Consider the following 22,726-nt stretch of genomic DNA (forward strand, 5'->3'; position numbering starts at 1 on the left):
TTTCTCATTTCATGCACATGCCACATTTATGCCTGACAACATATTCATTGATGGTCTATACGGAGTGGGCGTACATTATTTGAACCACATTTGGATGCTATGGAGGAGGCTGGAGCGGTTGCTTAAATGTCATTCTTGAGCTGAATTTGACCACTCTAACATGAGGGTCAAATACATCTGGTAAGCCTTCTTTGAGCACGAAGTGGGGTGACACGTGTTTCACACAATAATGTTTGGAATCTTCAATTTAGCAATTGAAGATTCCCGTTTGCACCTTTGATATTTTCAATTTCTTGGAATTGGGACTCACTTTTATCTTTCTTTATTTTATCATTTTTATTGTATTGGAAGCAATTTTACACCTATCTTTACGGATGTACAGCTAGGATTGCACTATTATAGTTTAATTTATTCTTTTAGCGCTACACTTTTATATGTATGTTTTGCAAATTCTTTGTATCAGAATTTAGTGTTGGCAGCTTACGATTTACTTGAACCAGCGCAGATTTTGGTGGTTTATTTATTTATATATATATATATATATATATATATATATATATATATATACACACACATACATACACACACATATATACACACACACATATACACACACATATACAGTAGTTAGGCGCATATACAGTGGGGATCGAAAGTTTGGGCACCCCAGCTAAAAATTTGTATTAATGTGCATAAAGAAGCCAAGGAAAGATGGAAAAATCTCCAAAAGGCATCAAATTACAGATTACACATTCTTATAATATGTCAACAAACATTAGATTTTATTTCCATAATTTACACTTTCAAAATAACAGAAAACAAAAAAATGGCGTCTGCAAAAGTTTGGGCACCCTGCAGAGTTAATATCTTGTACTGCCCCCTTTGGCAAGTATCACAGCTTGTAAACACTTTTTGTAGCCAGCCAAGAGTCTTTCAATTCTTGTTTGAGGTATCTTTGCCCATTCTTCCTTACAAAAGTCTTCCAGTTCTTTGAGATTTCTGGGCTGTCTGACACGCACTGCTCTTTTAAGGTCTATCCATAGATTTTCAATTATGTTGAGGTCAGGAGATTGTGAAGGCCATGGCAAAACCTTCAGTTTACGCCTCTTGATGTAATCCCCCGTGGATTTCAAGGTGTGTTTAGGATCATTATCCATTTGTAGAAGCCATCCTCTCTTTAACTTCAGCTTTTTCACAGATGGCATCAAGTTACCATCCAAAATTTGCTGAAATGTTATTGAATCCATTTTTCCTTCTACTCGTGAGATGTTCCCTGTGCCACTGGCTGCAACACAACCCCAAAGCATGATTGATCCAACCCCATGCTTAACAGTTGGACAGAGGTTCTTTTCATTAAATTCTGTGCTCCTTCTCCAAACGTACCTTTGCTCATTCCGGCCAAAAAGTTCAATTTTAACCTCATCGGTCCACAGAACTTGTTTCCAAAATGCATCAGGCTTGTCTATATGTTCATTTGCAAAGTTCAAACGATGATTTTTGTGGTGAGGACGTAGAAGAGGTTTTCTTCTGATGACTCTTCCATGAAGACCATATTTGTACAAGTATCTCTTTATACCACAACTCCAGTGTCTGCCAGATCTTTCTGGAGGGATCGTGCAGTCAAACGTGGGTTTTGAATTGTTTTTCTCACAATCCTGCAAGCTGTTCTGTCTGATATTTTTCTTGGTCTTCCAGATCTTGCTTTAACTTCCACTGTTCCTGATGACTGCCATTTCTTAATTACATTCCGAACAGAGGATATTGACATCTGAAAACGCTTTGCTATCTTCTTATAGCCTTCTCCAGCTTTGTGAGCGTCAACTATTTTCAGTTTCAGTTTTCTAGACAACTGCTGATTGTTGGGGCTGATTGTTGGGGCAAGGTCAGATGAGTCCGGGCATTTAAAACCTTTGAGATTGACATCACCTGGTCTTCCCAGACGATGATTGAGAACAATCCATGACACTGGCAGGTCTCAGCTTGGCAAAGGGGGCAGTGCATGCTATAAATTCTGCAGGGTGCCCAAACTTTTGCAGACGCCATTTTTTTGTTTTCTGTTATTTTGAAAGTGTAAATGATGGAAATAAAATCTAACTTTTGTTGACATATTATAAGAATGTCTAATCTGTAATTTGATGCCTTTTGGAGATCTGTCCATCTTTCCTTGGCTTCTTTATGCATATTAATACAAATTTTTAGCTGGGGTGCCCAAACTTTTGATCCCCACTGTACATTTGGGCACAATTTTAGATTTATTCAGGTATTTACCAAAACATATTCAAGCTACAGTTATATAAATTGATATGGGCTGAAAGTGCACACTCTCAGGTTTAATTTGAGGGTAAGAACATCCAAATTGGAGGAAGGGTTTAGGAATTACAGCTCTTAAGAGTAGCCACCCCCCCTTTTTCAAGGGACCAAAAGTAATTGGACATTTTGAATATAATCATAAAGTATTCATTTTTAATATTCTGTTGAGAAACGTTTACCGGCAATGACTGCCTGAAGTCTGGAACCCATGGACATTACCAAAGACTGGGTTACCTCCTTTCTGATGCTTTACTAGGCTCTAACTGCAGCTGTCTTCAGTTGTTCCAAATATATATGGACCTAACTGTGTATATATATATATATATATATATATATATATATATATATATATATATACACATATATATATATATACACACACATACATACACACACTATATTTGTATGCATATACAGTACATACTCTGATATGCAAAACCAACTGCCCCCTTAGTAATGAGCAGGACAGGTAACCAACAGAATTACACAAAGGAGGGCAGGGTACCCATATTCTGGGCTGATAAATGGAAACACGTTGGGCGGAGCTCACTTGTGACGTCATGACGCCATGTCAGGTCATGAGTGGCAGCCGCTGATGTGAGTGTAATAGCCGCTTACTTTGTTGGCTTTTCAGAGTGGTTTTATTTTGGTGCTTGGTGATGCATGTCGGCCTCATAATCGTCTATTTGAAGCTGGTTACAAAAACATACTACACTATGGTTCCTCTATTCTGTTCTGGTGTGTGAGCTTTGCCTGTAGAGCGGTCAGAAGACACTACTACCTTTAGGGAAATGTTGGAGTATCCAGATGTGCTGATCAAAGGCTAGAGCCATCTTAAAGGGAACCTCACATACTACATTATAAGGCTATCTTTGCTGCTTCTCATTTTGCAGTAACATCTTCCGGCAAGTTTGCATTCTTTGTGGTGGCAATAACACTGTGGAGGATGCGTCACTGATTTAAGGTGGTGTAAGATTTCACATTAAATTTTGGCATGAACTTTAAAGACTTTTCTTATCACACTGAATGTGTTACGATACAATGCACATGGGAATTTTATTACATAACTGACACTTTTTTGTCCTTTAATGCTGCAATAATATGTGTTATTATTGAAAATGTATGTAAATTGACCTTGTTGTTAGCTGCCTTTTTCATAACTATTCTTATGCTGACTTTTTTTCCCTTTCTGACAATTGATATGTTTTATCTGGACATCATTGCTATAGCAACTTTTAATAATTATGCTGCTGTTTTTTCCTGTCTATTTGCTGCATTTCAGATGTTCTTCTGCTTTAGCCAACATTCTACTTTGCTTCTCAAACTCATAGATTTCTGAGGTGTTATGGATAATACTGAAAAGAACATGCTGGCAGCAGAGAGGAGTTCTGTCAGACAGGGGAGCATGAGTAGGCATACTATTACTGCAATAATGCTGATTAGATGAAAAAAAGAAAAACTTTGCATAGTGCAAAATGAATCTTTGTATACAGTGAAGGGAGAGATGGATCCCGTTGTCTGTCTAGGCCAGCAATGGGCAAACTACGGCCCGGCGGACCTTTTAATCCGGCCTGCGGAGCTAGGCTCCCACTAGGCTCCTCTCACAGTCCGCCCTGAAGACCGGTGTAGCATGAAAATCTGTATCCTATGAGGATCTGTCCCCCTCGACGTATCTGCGCATGTGCCGGAGATCGCCGATCGGCTGCTAATGCCTGAAACTGGCACATGCGCAGATACGTCGAGGGGGACAGATCCTCATAGGAGACAGATTTTCATGCTACACCGGAAGGGCGCGGGAACACGGCGAGAGGAACACGCGGAGCAAAGGTAAGTGAATTGACACAGGGGGGACTTGGGGACTTAATATGGGGGATGAATTAATATGGGGAATGAATTACTATATGGGGGATGATTTACTCTATGGGGGATGATTTACTCTATGGGGGATGAATTACTCTATGGGGGATGAATTACTCTATGGGGGATGAATTACTATAGGGGGGGTGAATTACTATGGGGGATGAATTACTATATGGGGGATGAATTACTATGGGGGATGAATTACTATGGGGGATGAATTACTATGGGGGATGAATTACTATATGGGGGATGAATTACTATGGGGGATGAATTACTATATGGGGGATGAATTACTATATGGGGGATGAATTACTATATGGGGGATGAATTACTATATGGGGGATGAATTACTATGGGGGATGAATTACTATATGGGGGATTAATTACTATGCTTACTATGGGGGAATACAGTATTACTATACTTACTATGGATGACACATACACATCATTCATCTACTCTTGGTCCGGCCCCCGGGTCCAATATATGAACCCATTGCGGCCCTCAAGTCAAAAAGTTTGCCCACCCCTGGTCTAGGCACCCACGGCTGGTGAGAACTATATAGCTTCACCCTAGAGCAATATAAATTGGTGGACCTGGCAGCATTGTGCGCATGTTTTTACATTAATACTATAGTTTCCCTTAGCTATCAAATGAATTTCTTACTCTTACAAACTCGCAATATTTTTTGGACGGCATTAGCATTTTAATAAATGGTTTTGCTTGCTCCCTGGAGTTTCTCTTTGACAATAAATGTAGCATTATCATCAAAAGATTATAAATCTATTAAATGAACATCGATTACAGTGTAAAATTCTGCTCTACAGGGACAGTTCTAGAATAAAATGTTTGTACTATTTATGAGTATGGTCTAATTTGCATTCCTTAATGCTCTATAGAGTGAAGGATATGAGGTGGCAGCTTTCAAGCAGCAGGAAATTATAAAATTTTCGAGTCACAACTCTAACACATCTGGTTTCTCATAGCATAAATTCATAGATTTAAGCTACCTTTATAATTTGTAACTGGACATCCTCATCAGTCTGGGGTCCTTGGAAGCAGCCACATATAGTTTCAATAATTCTGTCAATTAATTTTTTTCCAGGTGTTGTGCTATCTGGTGCATTGCCGGTCAAGTGCCCATAAGCAATAAGTTTCTAAAGAAAGAGAAAAGAAAGAAAACGTTATTGCGGTTATTTTAACCAAAGCGGGAAAACTGAAATATTATAAAAAGGTGATAATTACCATCTTCCTTCCAGGCAAAACAAATGCAAACACATCTAAAGTCTATTTTATTTCTTTAAAGCAAGTTTGTAGTCTGCTCAAACATCATGATTGCTATTTGCTAAATGTAGGTTATCGATTGTTTCTGATCTTTAAAAAAAAAAAAACCCACTGCTTTTAGTCTAGGTTCACAATTCAATGGGTTTGCGGGCTTAAAAAGGCTGCTATGCCTGTGTTTCCCGCAAAGGGAAAAAAAAAAAGGGTGCCTACATCTTTTTCAAAATGCAGCCGCAGAGAATTTGCAGGGTTCCTGCACCCACTAATGCGCTGCTGGTTTAGATGAGTGGGGGTGCCATTAAGAGCGAATGAAAATCCCGAGCATCTCTACAGAGCAGTGCGTTTTGGCTGCGGTGGTTGCAGGTGTGGGAACAGCTGCAACTCTCACACCCGCAACCACCCACTACAGTGTGAACCACGTTTCCTGCACCACATTCCAGTCACACTACCCTTACAATCTGCTGCAGGTGTCAATACAAAGTTAATGAAGACCCAAACACAGATTGCAAAAGCAGTGCATTTGCCTGCACTGGATTGCATGGTACAAAACATCCATGTGATCCCATTGCAGTGCGGCACCAAAAAAGGTGCATGCATGTCTTTGGTGCGATTTGAGCCTATTCAAAATGAATGGGCTCAAACCACACTGCACTGAATCACACAGGAATGCGGTGTTTTCCTGAGCGGTTCACATGCGGTGTATACTGTGAACGGAGGCTTAAGAATAGCTAATAGATATACAGGAGGATTGGCATAACTGTAGGCTCACTTTCCTGTGTAGTGGCACTGCCCTATCATTCTAATTTATTCACCTGTTCTTTCGTAGCAAGTCTCCGGTTGACTGAAAAAAAATTAATTTCTAAAGTTATTAAGCAAGGTAGTTGACTGTCTTGCTTGATATACTGAAACACACTGGAGGATGGCTTTTGCCTGAATGCTTTAACCAATCCTTCCACGCTGAGCCAATCATTGTGTTTACAAGGGAAATCCATTGCCCCGTGTGTGAAAATCCATATTCTAGAGGCTTGCAGCTTACACAGGTCTTTTCTTTCACTCTCAGCGGCTAAGCAGAGCAGTAGGGGAGCAAACCAAAGGTAAGAAAATGCTGCGGAAGAAGTCTTCAATAAACTACCTTGTTTACGTCAAGTTAAATTTCTTTTTACAGACACACAGATGAAATCATTAGATCTCTTCTTTAACTTGTTAATAACTCAAAAAGAAGTATAGCTAAAGCTTATTTGGCCACATTTCTCTTGGGTCACAGGAATGCACTTACTTGTGCTCTCCTGTGACCCAGAATAAGCCACCAGTGGGCTAAAGTCTGCTGTCAGCTGATGTCACGGAGTCGCTCCAAGTTCTGGATGGATTCTGGCAATGTCAGGATCCACCTAGATGTCTGACCAACAGCTTAGCTTGCTCAGCCTCTCGGTATGCCACTGAAAGCTTGAACCAGCCGCTCCTGCCCGGCGCTCCAGTGAGCACAGGAGATGCAAAGCAGAGAGCGGTGGCTGACAGTCACTGTTCACTGCACCGGCAAGACCGAAAACTGAGCAATCAGCGGTCATGTGATTGTTCAGATCTCAAAATTACAGCCGGCGGGGGGACAACTGCAGTATCAGAACAATGCAGCATTGAGGGGAGTATATGTGTTTTTTTTTTTTAGTATCTCACACTTTAATGCAGATTTGCAGCCTTGTGAAGAAAGTGTACTGTTATGCTGGCCAAATCTGGCAAGTTTGGAGCTTTCCATTAGCTTTCAACCACAGCACTCTACTACTGACAGTATCAAGCAATTCCCAGCTGCCAGTGACCAATCAAGCCTAGGAGAGTAATTGATGGCACACACTTTCAACTGGCATTGCAGTGGTTTAATAGCCACTGCCATTTATATTACTAGGGTGCTAAATGAAACCAGAGCTGGAAAAGTGTTGTGGATGAAAGTGCATAGTAAAATCCTAAAATCACCAACAATGTTGTCCAAGTGTGCCGCAAAAATCAGGGTCCTTTCACAAAAACCACAAACATTAATGTGTGTTCTTCACCACAAATGAGACATGCAGGAATATTTCCAAGACACCGCTATGTAACGTATTGTTTGAAACATGTTCTGTTGAAAATAACGCATTTTCTCTTGTTTGTACATTTTGTTTCATTGAAACATGCAGCAAAACACATGCCCACCTTTCTAGCATGAGCACCACTATTATACATCTTCGTTTTTATAGAAAAAAAAAAACAAAAACAAACAATTTTTTCTTTACAATGCATTAGCCCAAACCATTCAAATCAGCTTTACCGTCAACAGACTGAATACAGAAAGATAATGTAGGGTTTATTCATTAGGAGACAAAGCAGCTAACTGGGAGGTCTGGAAAAGAACAAAAGACAAACCTGCAAACAGTCCAGAGATGTGCTCACAATGCGGGGGCACTTAGACTGGCATGCAAGCTCAAATGGTAGAAAGTACTTGTCGGCTTCGATAAAGGTGGCTTTTGATTTCACGGGTGGAAGGGTGCTGGAACCAGCCTTTACATCTCCTTGGGGAGGACTGAGAGGAGAAACAGAAAACACAAGCCAATTAAAATGCAGTCCACATAATCCGGCTGTGTGCCACCACACTCATCTATGTCTATTTATATAAACTACCAGTTCAGACACATACCATCTGCTAATTCTATTAGACATGTTACCTTACAAGTACAAATTATGATAAATGAATTATTAAAAATTATAAACACAGCAGTAAAAGTGGATCATCTTTACCACTGTTCAAAGATATATAGGGGGAATATGAGCACATAGTATTATCTGAACAGACGTAACATTTACATAGTTGTCCTGCTATTATATTTACTGCAAAAATGTATGATATATTTGGAAATGTATAGTATTAGAGAGATAGGTAACACAGAATGGTTTAAAAACAGTTGTGAAGGTGGACCTGAACATCAGAGTAACAGGCAAGATATTGGATACGTTTTAAGGCAGATGCAAACTCTAGATGACATTCAGTCATGTATATTGTTATTATACAGGATTTATACAGCACCAACAGTTTGCACAGTGCCTTACAAAACAAAGGAAGACAGTACAGTAACAATACAATTCAATACAAGAGGGCCCTACTCCTGAGAGCTTACAATCTAATAGGGAGGGGCAAGTGGAACAAAGGGTAATAACTGTGAGGGATGAGCTGATGGAAAAAAATAAGATTTCCCTGAGGAGATGAATTTTTAGGGATCGCCTAAAAATGAACAGAGTAGGAGATACCTGGGGTAGAGGAGTTCCAGCAGATAGGAAAGGCTCTGAAGAAGTCCTGGAGACAAGCATGGGAGAAGAAGACAAGGGAACCCACGCAGAGGTAGACCTATAAGGAGGTAGTCGCAATAGCCAAGGTGGGAGATAACGGAACGAATGAGTAGCTTGGTGGTTTTACTGGTTAAAAAGGAGCATATTTTGGAGATGTTAGGGAGGTGAAGTTTACAAGATTTAGATTGTGATTGGATTTGGGGCTGAAACAATAGGTCACAGATAGATTTGGTTGTCATCAGCATAATGATGGTATTGGAAGCAGTGGGAGTTTATCAAGTGACCAAAGGAGGAGGTGTAGATGGAGAAGAGGAAGGATCCGAGGACAGAACTTTGGGGGACCCCACAGAAAGAGGAAGTAGAGAGAAGGAGACAGAGTTGTAGGCAACACTGAAGGAACACTGTGATAGAGGAGAACTAGGAAAGAGCATAGTCTTGGAGGCCAAATGAAGGAATTTTTTGAGGAGTAGCAGGTGGTCAACAGTATCAAAGGCAGCGGAAAGCTTTAGTAATACGAGTATGGAGTAGTGGCCATTGGTGTTAGCAGTTAGTAAATTGTTAGTGAGTTTTAGTAGGGCAGTTTCTGTGAAGTGTTGAGAGCGAACATCAAACTGTAAGGGGTCAAGAAGGCATTCTAACCATTTCGAGGTAAATGGAAGCAGAATGAGTTTTAGGTTGTTCAGTCTGGTGGGATCCAGTTAGGGCTTTTTAAGTTTGGGGGTGACCAGTGCATGCTTTAGAGGGAAGTGGAAGGTGCCTGCAGAGAAGGAGAGATTGAAGATGTGATTGAGGGAGCATAGGATAGAGGGCAACTGTAGTATTTGTGAGGGAACAGGTCCATAGGAGAGGTAATAAGGCAGGCTTTTTGCAGCCCTTTTTGCAGCCACATTTTGTCATTTTGTCTACATGCAGTTATTTCAGTGTTGGCTACATGTCATTACGCAAGGCGACACTGTGATATATAGGGAACAATTACACCACACTGTCTTCAGCTACAGAAGTCATTAACGGCTTGTTTATAAAGAGGAATTCCAGGTATGGATTTGTGTACATATTGTACATTGGTTCAACTTGACAAGATCTGTGGGATCTCTCTAAAAGCTGGATAGAACTGTAGTAGACTGTGCTAGTAGTATAGTGATCACAATTAGCTTTCGGCTCCTGTGATAATCAGCTGCCCTGCTGCACTGTGAACACAGGAGGTCAGCCACTCAGGCCATTGGCGCCATTCCGGAAGTCTACGGACCCTGGACCCTGTGACAAGGACAGCAGATACAGTGAGGAACAGAAGTATTTGAACACCCTTCGATTTTGCAAGTTCTCCCACTTAGAAATCATGGAGGGGTCTGAAATTCACATTGTAGGTGCATTCCCACTCAGAGACAGAATTTAAAAAAAAATTCAGGAAATCACATTGTATGATTTTTAAAGAATTTGTCTTGCACCGCTGAACATAAGTATTTGAACACCTAAGAAACAGCAAGAATTCCGCCTCTCAAAGACCTGTTACTATGACTTTAAAAAGTCTACCTCTACTCCACTCAATCTAACTTAGTAGCACCTGTCTGAGCTCTTTAAAAAGACACCTGTCCACCCCACAGTCAGTTAGACGCCAACTACTACCATGGGCAAGACCAAAGAGCTGTCAAAAGACACCAGAGACAAAATTGTGGACCTCCACAAGGCTGGAAAGGGCTACGGGGCAATTGACAAGCAGCTTGGTGAAAATAGATCAACTGTTGGAGCAATTGTTAGAAAATGGAATAGGCTAAAGACGACTGTCAGTCTCCCTCGGACTGGGGCTCCATGCAAGATTTCACCTCGTGGGATATCACAGATGATAAGAAAGGTGAGGAATCAGCCCGGAACTACAAGAGAGGAGCTGGTCAATGACATGAAGAGAGCTGGGACCACAGTTTCAAAGGTCCCTGTCGGTAGAACACTACGCCGTCATGGTTTCAAATCATGCATTGCACGGAAGGTTCCCCTGCTCAAGTCATCACATGTCCAGGCCCGTCTGAAGTTTGCCAATGACCATCTGGATGATCCAGAGAAGGCATGGGAGAAAGTCATGTGGTTAGATGAGACCAAAGTAGAACTTTTTGGTCTAAACTTCACTCGTCGTGTTTGGAGGAAAAAGAAGGATGAGTTGCATCCCAAGAACACCATCCCTACTGTGAAGCATGGGGGTGGTAACATCATGCTTTGGGGGTGCTTTTCTGCAAAGGGGACAGGACGACTGCACTGTATTAAGGAGAGGATGAAAGGGCCCATTTATTGTGAGATTTTGAGCAACAACCTCCTTCCCTCAGTCAGAGCATTGAAGATGGGTCGTGGCTGGGTCTTCCAACATGACAACGACCCGAAGCACACAGCCAGGATAACCAAGGAGTGGCTCCGTAAGAAGCATATCAAGGTTCTGGAGAGGCCTAGCTAGTCTCCAGACCTAAATCCAATAGAACATCTTTGGAGGGAGCTGAATCTCTGTGTTGCTCAGCAACAGCCCCGAAACCTGAGAGATCTAGAGGAGATCTGTGTGGAGGAGTGGGCCAAAATACTTGTTGCAGTGTGTGCAAACCTGGTCAAGAACTACAGGAAACGTTTGACCTCTGTAATTACAAACAAAGGCTTCTGTACCAAACATTAACACTGATTTTCTCAGGTGTTCAAATACTTATGTTCAGCAGTGCAAGACAAATAAATTCTTTAAAAATCATACAATGTGATTTCCTGAATTTTTTTTTTTAATTCTGTCTCTCAGAGTGGGAATGCACCTACAATGTGAATTTCAGACCCCTTCATGATTTCTAAGTGGGAGAACTTGCAAAATCGCAGGGTGTTCAAATACTTCTGTTCCTCACTGTATGAGTTTATGGGTGTGTATGTGTGGTAAAAGTAGTGGGACTTTATTTTTTACCTTAATGCTGTGAGGGGAAGAAGTGTAGCCTTTAGAATTACTTTAGGTACAGCAATTCAGTTTGAATTAGCCGACCAATAAGAACCTGAAGTGAAGTCAAATGGTCCAATACAATGGGAATCTGAAAACAGAAAGCCTTTAAATATTAGGCTGAACTCCACCAATTCAGCCACAATGCAAAATGTACCGGACTATTAGGGTTAAGTCCAATGAGGTGCATATCCCCTCGTGGACCTCTCTCTTTAATTTACAGTTTATATTTTTACTGAGCACCAGGAGTACAGCTATCAGTATACTTCTGGCGCTCCAACACTGGGCCTTCTGGTCTATTCTCCAGCAGCTGCAAAGTCACATGCTGCCGTTGTACCCGCTACTCCCCATTCCCAGAGGGTGAGAAAAGATGCCGTGTATGAAAAGACAACATCTCTCTTGTCAGAGTGCTGGAGCATAGAGAGAGCTGCACTCCCGCCTCCCAGTAAAACTTCCAGTTGTAAATAACAGATAAGTCCACGAAGTGGCATGCACCTTGTTGGAGTTCACCCATAGTAAGCCAGCAGATTTTATGATCTGGCTGAATCCCAGAGTCCATTTTTAAAAGGGGAAGTAGGGCCAAAGCTCTTTTGGCCCTATTTCTCCTGTGGTTCACAGGATTGCACTTCGTTCAGCACTCCTGTGACCCTGTTTAGCAGACAGCGGGCTAAAGCCTGCTGTCGGCCAACATCACTGAGCTGGTACAGACTCTGGAGAGATCCTGACTGGCTCTCTGCTGAGAAGCTGTGCTAGCAGCTCTCCCTCACAGCCCAGCGCTCCAGTGAGTGCTGGAGGGGCAGAGCAGAGTGCTGGAGACTGGCAGTCATCAGCTCTCTGCTCACTGAAGACAGAGAACGAGGCAATCAGCCCTCTTTGATTGCTCAGTTCTTGGTCTTAGAGCTGTTGGGGAACAGATGCAGCATCAGACCAATGCTTCATCCACCTACATATGTGTTTGTTATTTTCAAATCCAGAACTTCTCTTTTAAGCTTCTCTGCAATTATCACAAAATGCCTTATCGCATTTCACACATTTGTTCTTACTCACAAGGCCTCTATAAAGATTGCTGGGTTGCTTGATACCAATAACAAGTTTGCTGGTTTTCATTTCTCTTCCTACTGAACAGTTTTCTACATTTGTATACATTTAAAAAACAGCCAAAGAAGGTCTGAATGGGTGACAGAAAAAAGTTGTGTCAGGTTCCTTTAGCAGAATCTTGTGGTTTAAATCTATAGGCAATCACCTTTACCAAAGTTAAACATATTTACTGAAGCCTGAGTTCTGATTAGTTGTCCAGGATTCTTTGTAGTACAAAAAAAAGTGTATCTAAATCTTACCATGTTTAACTTATTAGTTCCTTTCTGGCCTGTAAAATATACCACTGGAAATGATTTAAATTGGTTCAATAAGTACAACAAACACCCAATGAACCCGCCAGAAATCTAATGAGTCTGTGTGTCCCTGTGCATTCTGCAGTGTTATCTCAAGCATTGGTATTAACCCTGTCTAGTCCAGCTCTCTACACTACAGAACTCCCCCCTACCCCATCCCATATTGTGAAGACAAGTAAAAGGGGAGGTGTTCTGTAGTCACAACGCACTTTCAGTTCTAGTGTGACAGTGCGGTTCCTTCATTGATACAGTACCGAGTGTTACTGTTGTCACCCCAGGACAGGAAATGTGTTACTGTCAGGATCTCCAGGTAAGAATAAAGTGAAGAGGCCTTAAAAAAAGAAAACGAACATAGCCACCTCATCTAAGGACTGCAAGGCTAAATATGTATCACGATTTTGGGTGTATACAAAGAAATTGATCTTTTCACATTTTTAGCAGGGGAGAGGTACAGAAAACAATAGTACAGCACAGAGAAAATGCAATATTTATAAGAAGTCTTTAATCTGTCTCCTCCTTGTTAGGTTGACACAGGAGAAATGTCAGCATAAGGTGCCATGTGATACATGTTTTTACTCTACATTTTTTCTAGTTTACATCAATTAGAACAGAGGATCTGTCTATACACAAAAAACGCAATATATGTCCTTGAATGCCACGTGTCTATTTTGTTGAGCAGATATAAGATGGAAAAGAAAAGAGCTTGGAGATACCTGTGTGCATTGACCAAGTCACATTGGAAAACTATACACAGAATCAATAGCTGCATTGTGTTATATACTGCCACGTGTATGTCAGTACCAGACCTGCATTTGAATCCACTTGGCTAACCAAGGACACCAACATATAACTAAATTGTATAACACTTGGGTGTCAGTGACACTGTACAGTTTAAACATTTAAAAGGAAATACAGAAACTGCCACTGTCGGCTCTAGGGCTGTCACGGTTATACTAATTTCACAACCTGGTGAGTCACTAATCTGATACAGTCAGGTCCATAAATATTGGGACATCAACAGAATTCTAACATTTTTGGCTCTATACACCACCACAATGGATTTGAAATGAAACGAACAAAATGTGCTTTAACTGCAGACTGTCAGCTTTAATTTGAGGGTATTTACATCCAAATCAGGTGAACGGTGTAGGAATTACAACAGTTTGCATATGTGCCTCCCACTTGTTAAGGGACCAAAAGTAATGGGACAGAATAATAATCATTAATCAAACTTTCACTTTTTAATACTTGGTTGCAAATCCTTTGCAGTCAATTACAGCCTGAAGTCTGGAACGCATAGACATCACCAGACGCTGGGTTTCATCCCTGGTGATGCTCTGCCAGGCCTCTACTTCAACTGTCTTCAGTTCCTGCTTGTTCTTGGGGCATTTTCCCTTCAGTTTTGTCTTCAGCAAGTGAAATGCGTGCTCAATCGGATTCAGGTCAGGTGATTGACTTGGCCATTGCATAACATTCCACTTCTTTCCCTTAAAAAACTCTTTGGCTGCTTTTGCCGTATGCTTTGGGTCACTGTCCATCTGCTCTGTGAAGCGGCGTCCAATGAGTTCTGAAGCATTTGGCTGAATATGAGCAGATAATATTGCCCGAAACACTTCAGAATTCATCCTGCTGCTTTTGTCAGCAGTCACATCATCAATAAATACAAGAGAACCAGTTCCATTGGCAGCCATACATGCCCACGCCATGACACTACCACCACCATGCTTCACTGATGAGGTGGTATGCTTAGGATCATGAGCAGTTCCTTTCCTTCTCCATACTCTTCTCTTCCCATCACTCTGGTACAAGTTGATCTTGGTCTCATCTGTCCATAGGATGTTGTTCCAGAACTGTGAAGGCTTTTTTAGATGTCGTTTGGCAAACTCTAATCTGGCCTTCCTGTTTTTGAGGCTCACCAATGGTTTACATCTTGTGGTGAACCCTCTGTATTCACTCTGGTGAAGTCTTCTCTTGATTGTTGACTTTGACACACATATACCTACCTCCTGGAGAGTGTTCTTGATCTGGCCAACTCTTGTGAAGGGTGTTTTCTTCACCAGGGAAAGAATTTTTCGGTCATCCACCACAGTTGTTTTCCGTGGTCTTCCGGGTCTTTTGGTGTTGCTGAGCTCACCAATGTGTTCCTTCTTTTTAAGAATGTTCCAAACAGTTGCTTTGGCCACGTCTAATGTTTTTGCTATCTCTCTGATGGGTTTGTTTTGTTTTTTCAGCCTAATGATGGCTTGCTTCACTGATAGTGACAGCTCTTTGGATCTCATCTTGAGAGTTGACAGCAACAGATTTCAAATGCAAATAGCACACTTGAAATGAACTCTGGACCTTTTATCTGCTCATTGTAATTGGGATAATGAGGGAATAACACACACCTGGCCATGGAACAGCTGAGAAGCCAATTGTCCCATTACTTTTGGTCCCTTAACAAGTGGGAGGCACATATGCAAACTGTTGTAATTGCTACACCGTTCACCTGATTTGGATGTAAATACCCTCAAATTAAAGCTGACAGTCTGCAGTTAAAGCACATCTTGTTCGTTTCATTTCAAATCCATTTCGGTGGTGTAAATAACCAAAAATGTTAGAATTGTGTTGATGTCCCAATATTTATGGACCTGACTGTATACACTACTAAAAAACATTAAAGGAACACTTGGAAAACACATCAGATCTCAATGGGGAAAATTTCCTGCTGGATATCTATACTGATATGGACTGGGTAATGTGTTAGGAATGTAAGGATGGATTGATGGAATTAATGGATGGATTAATGTTTGATGGAAATTAAAATTATCAACCTACAGAGGACTGAATTCAAAGACACCCCAAAAAACTAAGTGAAAAAATGATGAAGCAGGCTAGTCCATTTTGCTGAAATTTCATTGCAGTAACTCAAAATGGTACTCAGTAGTTTGTATGGCCCCCACGTGCTTGTATGCATACCTGACAACATCGGTTCATGCTCCTAATGAGACGACAGATGGTGTCCTGGGGTATTTCCTCCCAGATCTGGACCAGGGCATCGCTGAGCTCCTGGACAGTCTGAGGTGCAACCTGGCAGCGTCAGATGGACCGAAACATGATATCCCAGAGGTGTTCTATTGGATTTAGGTCAGGTGAAAGTGGGGGTCATTCAATGGTATCAATTCCTTCATCCTCCAGGAACTGCCTGCATACTCTCGCCACATGAGGCCGGGCATTGTCATGCACCAGGAGGAACCCAGGACCCAATGCCGCAGTGTAGGGTCTGACAATGGGTCCAATGATTTCATCCCGATACCTAATGTCAGTCAGGGTGCCACTGTCTAGCCTGTAAAGGTTTGTGCATTCCTTCATGGATTTCCCTCCCCAGACCATCACTGACCCACCACCAAAACGGTCATGCGGAACGATGTTACAGGAAGCATAATGATCTTCACAGCTTCTCCAGACCCTTTCACATCTCTCACATGTGCTCAGGGTGAACCTGCTCTCATCTGTAAAAAGCACAGGGCGCCAGTGGCGGACCTGCCAATTCTGGTGTTCAATGGCAAATGCCAATGGAACTCTATAGTGCTCAGCAATGAGCACAGGGCCCATTAGAGGACGTCAGGCCCTCAGGCCGCCCTCATGAAGTCTGTTTCTGATTATTTGGACAGACACATTCACATCAGTGGCCTGCTGGAGGTCATTTTGTAGGGCTCTGTCAGTGCTCACCCCGTTCCTCCTTGCACAAAGGAGCAGATACCAGTCCTCCTGATGGGTTAAGAACCTTCTACGGTCCTGTCCAGCTCTCCTAGAGTAATTGACTGTCTCCTGGAATATTTGCCTGTGTCCTGGAATCTCCTCCATACTCTTGAGACTGTGCTGGGACACACAGCAAACAATGGCACGTATTGATGTGCCATCCTGGAGGAGTTGGACTGTCTGTGCAACCTCTGTAGGATCCAGGTATCATATCATGCTACCAGTAATGACCACTGATCCTAGCCAAATGCAAAACTAGTAAAAAACAGTCAGAAACGATGAGTAGTGAATAAACCATTCCTATTTTGGGGGTCGTCTCATTGTTGCCCATTTAGTGCACCTGTTAATTTCATGAACACCAAAGCAGCTGAAACTAACAACCCCCTTTGCTACTTACTTGACCAGATCAATATCCCAGGAGTTTAAATGACTTGATGCTATACTCTGATTAAAAAGTGTTCCTTCAATTTTTTTGAGCAGTGTGTATTACTTGCTCTATCACTATGCTGGCTGTACGATTGTTTTAGAACAAGGATTTACTCAGTTAAGAAGCCGTTAGCAGAGGACTGCCCCAGAATCCGCCCTTTAAAATGCTAATCAGACTCCCTTTAAAGGGAAGACATACTGGTTCGGCACATATTTCCTTTCTTTTATTAAGTTCAGCATGTTCTTAGTGGGGTAAACATAAAAAATTGCACATGAATGCAGTCTTTTATCCAATCAGTAGATGGAGCTGCAGGTTCTCATAACCATGGGGTTGTAAAAACGCCTTTGGTCAAAATACTTAGCTGGAGCAATTGTAAGCAAAGTGTTACTAAATCCAGGACCCTGAATTCACTAAATCCGGTCTCCCACAGTGCACAGAACATGGAAGTGCAATTATTTTAGTAGATATAAACTGCTAAATACCTTTTCTCATCATCAGTTAGAGCAGTCTTGTGACTTCTATCGGTGTCCAGCAAAGAACATGTTAAAGCTTGTAGGAGGCATTTTCATTCTGCTCTAGGAGGATGCAGAACCCCTGGCCTCTGTCTGAACAGTGGCAATTGGTCCTGTGCTGATCAAATGCACTATCCCTAGAAAAACCTCTCTAGCAATACATACCAAACTGAGCATCTGCAGAGTGACTCCACACAATATGTCTTATCAGGAGATAAAAGGGGGACAGTGTAAGAGGGGGAGGATCAGAGAAGTCATGATCAAACAGCATTTTTACAAAATGCAGAGGATTAACCCTGTAGGTTCCACAGTGAGTATAAAAAGCATGCTTTACTGCATATACAAGCTCATGTACTGTTGTGGGTTAAGTAACACTTTAAGCTGGAATGAGTTATTAATCCATTATCAAATGGATCAGCTCAAAGTTTCAGACAAAGTGGAGAAGTCAGAAAAGACACTTCTGTAGTGATTCATTTGCTACCTTAATAGTGCTCTGGAAATCCTTTCACCAGGACAGCAAGGCACAGATAGCAGTAAAAAGATTTAGAGCAGTTCTAAAGCAGAAGAATGGAAACTGCCTTAAAGTAACATTAAACCTTCATTTTCTTTAAATTAAAATCGCAAACATGGTGTACTTACCTGCTCTGTCCAATGGTTTTGCACAGAGCAGGCCTGAATCTCTTCTTCTGGGGTCCCCCACCGGCACTCCAGGCTCTTCCTCTTCCGCAAGTGTTCTCATGGAAAGTCACTTTCCATGGGGGCACCCGTGCGGGCCCACTCCTAAGCTGCCCTGTCTGCGTCTATTGACACAGTGCATGGGGCTTAGCCCCACCCTCGTTCCCTCTTCACAGCATTTGAATGACAGTAATGGGAGCCAACAGCTTCCACTGCTATCAATCTACCCAGTGAGGAGTGAGACAGCGACAAGAGCCGCTGCTGTCATGCAGATCCTTGGATCAGATCAGGCTCAGGTAAGAATAAGGGGGGGCTGGGGGGATCCTGCAGCACAGAAGGTTTTTACCCTAATACATAGAATGCCTGAAGAAGTGCAGTATATTGTTGGTGTATGGAAAGCCCCCAAGAGATGTACTTTCTGTTTATATGATTGGCTCACCAATGTTCTCAAACATTTACGCTAAATCTGGTCATTCACTATGCAAATTTTGTCCAGTTCCTGATGAACTGGAAGAAATTTGCTGGGAGCATGGCCCTTTTGCCACCTAACATCCTTTGATTGAAAAATCAAAGGAGCTGAGTGTTCTGATAGTCTGAAAGTGACTGGCTGTGAGAAAACAATAGCCACAGTGGGAGATTTATCCATCAGGGCTATTTAGTGTGAATGGAGGAATCTGTTAGATTTTTTTTAATTAACCCTGCAAGCTGAATGAAAAAAAAAAAAATCTGTGTATGCCCAACTTTAGATACAAGTTGAATTTTTAGGCATCCCCTGCAATAAGAATTGTAGATTTCGTAAGATTCTCCCCAAGGGTTAACTACTTTTACAAGGATGCAGACACTGCGGCCCCTTAGAGATTTCACCTTGGTTATAAATGAAAGCAGGGGCTCCTATTCAGAAATCAGTCTGGAATGGAAATGGTGAAACAAACAGCTACTTATTCAGAACAGAAAAATGTTACAATCTGCTAAAATGTACATAGATCACCAAGAGGGCATTTTTTTTCAACAAAAGTAGATTTACAATGCATCATAGCAAGTACACTGCAACATGGGTGCATTGGGAAGATGTGCGGAGAATGCCATTTACAAATACTGGCACCACAGCTTAGTGTTCTAAATGAGACATAAAAGTAAATATTGTCTCTATTGTGCCCTCAGCACAGGCTTCCGTTAATGAATATTTGAGCTTGGTGATGTGGCAAGAGGATCACACCAAACCCAGCACAGCACAACTTCTGTTAACACTTTTCTATCCAGCTCTCAGCATTGCAAACAAAGCTATTAGTAAGGTACCTTCACTTACTGTGCATTAAAGTGGGCTTAAATACAACTGCTAATGAAGCCTATTCCCATAGTTTCCGCTCATCAACATGAAGAAATACTCAGTTGAAATGACCCTTTTTGGGCTCACTCCAGCTCTAATACCTGCACTGTACAATTGTACATGCCAAAATCTGTCAACACTGGATAGTCAAGAAGAAACAGCCAATCAACTTCACTGCCATATTCAGTTCCTTCCCTAATGGAACCAAGTGCTGGAGGTAATGCTGGGACTAGATCCAAGTAAGCCCAGAACTGTTCTCCGGTAATGTTAATGGGGTTAACTCTGTACATTAGACTAATGGGGGGGGGGGTGGGAAACACGTTTCATTAGGACATTAATTTAGATCCTCTTTAACCTTTTTACTGAAACCCTTTTCAATTACTCTGTATTAACCTTCTTTTGTAGTCCTGCCACTCAAAGTACATCAATTCTTTAATGTGCAACCTAGAGTAATTGTACAATAAAGCCAGCCACAGATGGATCAAATCTCAGCTGGTTCTGCAGGGATCCATCTATGGGCAGGCTGGTTGTACCAAAGTTGATCCATCAATAGACTTGGGTACAACCAGCCTGCCGAATTTATTACATGCAATATATATTACATATAGCCGATAGCAGTAGTCATTGTGTTCTGCCAGCAGCAGCCACAACAGTTTCACAGGAAGGAATTCACCCATCAACACTGACTGTGTTGATGAGGAAATAGAGCAATTGTCCTTGGTTGCAAGAAAGAAAATCGAATCATTTATGGCTTGCCTTAACCTTTACCCGCCCTTCCTAGTCAATGTACTTTATCCCTTCAATGGGCACATACCAATTTCAGCACTCTTTCGAGTCATTTAGCACTACTTTTTTGTACGCCATACACAAAAACTATGCTGGACACTATGCACTCTGTGTCCTCAGCTCTATATATCGTTCTGAACATTTACATTTTGCAGGTGCTTGGCTGTATGCTCTATTATTTATTACAGGTACTTATACAGCACCATCAATTTACGCAGCGCTTTTAAATAAACATATACATATATATATATTTCATTCACATCAGTCCCTAACCCTGAAGGAGTGTACAATCTAAGGCCCCTAACTCACATTCATACATACACATACTAGGGCCAGTTTAGACAGGAGACAATTAACCTACCAGAATGTCTTTGGAAAGTGGGAAGAAACCGGAGTACCCAGAGGAAACACACTCAAGCACAGGGAAAACATGCAAACTCCAAGAAGGTGGTTCAGTGGTTGGGACTTGAACCAACGACGCTAGTGCTGCCAAGCGGTAGGGTCATTGGTTGAAATCATGTATGCTATACATTACATTCTCCAAACCTTTCAGCTGTGTATACTGTTTAAACATCTTAAAAACTGCTCAACTGCATGCACTAAACCACACAGTATGTCCAATGTGACAGCACTGTACAGCCTATGCTGTATACTACATACCCTGCCATTGAACTACAATGACCCTAAATCAGGGACTATGTCTTTTACAGTACTTTGGTCATGCATTATTATTATTATACAGTATTTATAAAGCGCCAATAGTTCGCTCAGCGCTGTACATTACAAAGGGGGACAGAACGTGACAGAACAACAACAATACAATGCAAAACATGAGGGGATCGAGGGTTTGTTTGTGGTTTAATAATACATTATATATAAATCACATATGAGTAAGTATTACATTTAAAAGTGATAAAGTAATTATTTTGCTGTATAGGTCTTCCTTTTATATATGCATGACTAAATAGGATGCTACATTAAACATATAAAATATGTGACATACCTTTGTTTATCTGTTTCGGATTTTATTTCCTCTGTAAATAGGAACAAAAGAAAACAAAAATTAGAAAGTGACTTCAAAATTCTAAATCAGTTTCATCTTACTCTACAAGTCCTTAAAAGCTTAAAAGGCAATTTCACCCAAAATTAATCATTTCGTTTTTAGAGCAGCAGACTGTAAAACTATATCTATCACAAACCCATTATATCCATTCAGATGCCCTGGCACTGCCATTAGACATAGAAAAATAGTTACTGGCTCCTGATCGACCTTTTAACAAACTGAAAATACAAGCAGACAATGGAAAAAGTCATGTGCATTGAAATAAAGTTGTGAGTGACGGTTTTGTAATTCAGACGGTACAGCTGTCAACCACACTGCTGGATTACAGTAATAATATGCACAATACTCCATTAGTGTATAAAATGAGCCAAAACAAAATCTTTTCATAAGAATTCACCAAAATCTATATTTTTTTTCATCAGTCATCCTGAACCATCTTGAAATCTTTGTTTATTAGTACAGCTTTGACCTTTAATAAAGAGGTATACCGTGAAAGCTTGTCATGAAAATGTGGGTGTTCATGCAAATAAAAATCTATTACTGACAGTACTCAATTGTTCTTGTTGCAAATTACTTCGAAATCTATACTTTATATGCATTGGCCACACGGGATCCTGAAGGAGCTTTCACAAATTGCCCTGAAATCCATATTCTAATGCATCAGCCACCCTGAACCATGAAGCAGCTTTCACAAATTATCCCAAAAATATATGTTCTTTATATATTGCCCATCCTGGATCATGAAGACACTTTCACAAACATTATACACAAATGGCCAGTTTACTATAACGCAGACTTCAGAAGGGTCTGACTATGGCCAGTGAGAGTAGAAAATGGCCTGGTATCCGTGGGAGTAAACAATGTCCCATCTTTGATATTAGGGGGAAGAATAGTGCCCCATCGTTGGTGCCAGTGGGAAGAATAGTGCCCCATCCTTTGTGCCAGTGGGAAGAATCGTGCCCCATCCTTGGTGCCAGTGAGAAGAATCGTGCCCCATCCTTGGTGTCAGTGGGAAGAATCGTGCCCCATCTTTGGTGCCAATGAGAATAGTGCCCCATCCTTAGTGCCAGTGGGAAGAATCGTGCCCCATCCTTGGTGC

At 41.4% G+C, this 22,726-nt stretch overlaps 1 protein-coding gene across 1 annotated transcript in view; it reads right to left on the reverse strand.

Moving 5' to 3' along the window:
• ARFGEF1 (ARF guanine nucleotide exchange factor 1) overlaps positions 1-22,726 on the reverse strand; it is a 265,875-nt gene that overhangs the window by 137,338 nt on the left and 105,811 nt on the right. Inside the window, exons 2-4 of the mRNA XM_089654279.1 lie at positions 21,568-21,598; positions 7,841-7,997; positions 5,179-5,325 (exon numbers count right to left, since the gene is read on the reverse strand). Coding sequence (XP_089510405.1) covers positions 5,179-5,325; positions 7,841-7,997; positions 21,568-21,598 — 335 coding nt within the window. The remainder of the gene's footprint in view (positions 1-5,178; positions 5,326-7,840; positions 7,998-21,567; positions 21,599-22,726) is intronic.

The sequence above is a fragment of the Staurois parvus genome, unplaced genomic scaffold (genome assembly GCF_062004578.1).
Source record: "Staurois parvus isolate SC_StPar_1 unplaced genomic scaffold, SC_StPar_1.0 ptg000748l, whole genome shotgun sequence".
NCBI classification, from domain to species: Eukaryota; Metazoa; Chordata; class Amphibia; order Anura; family Ranidae; genus Staurois; species Staurois parvus.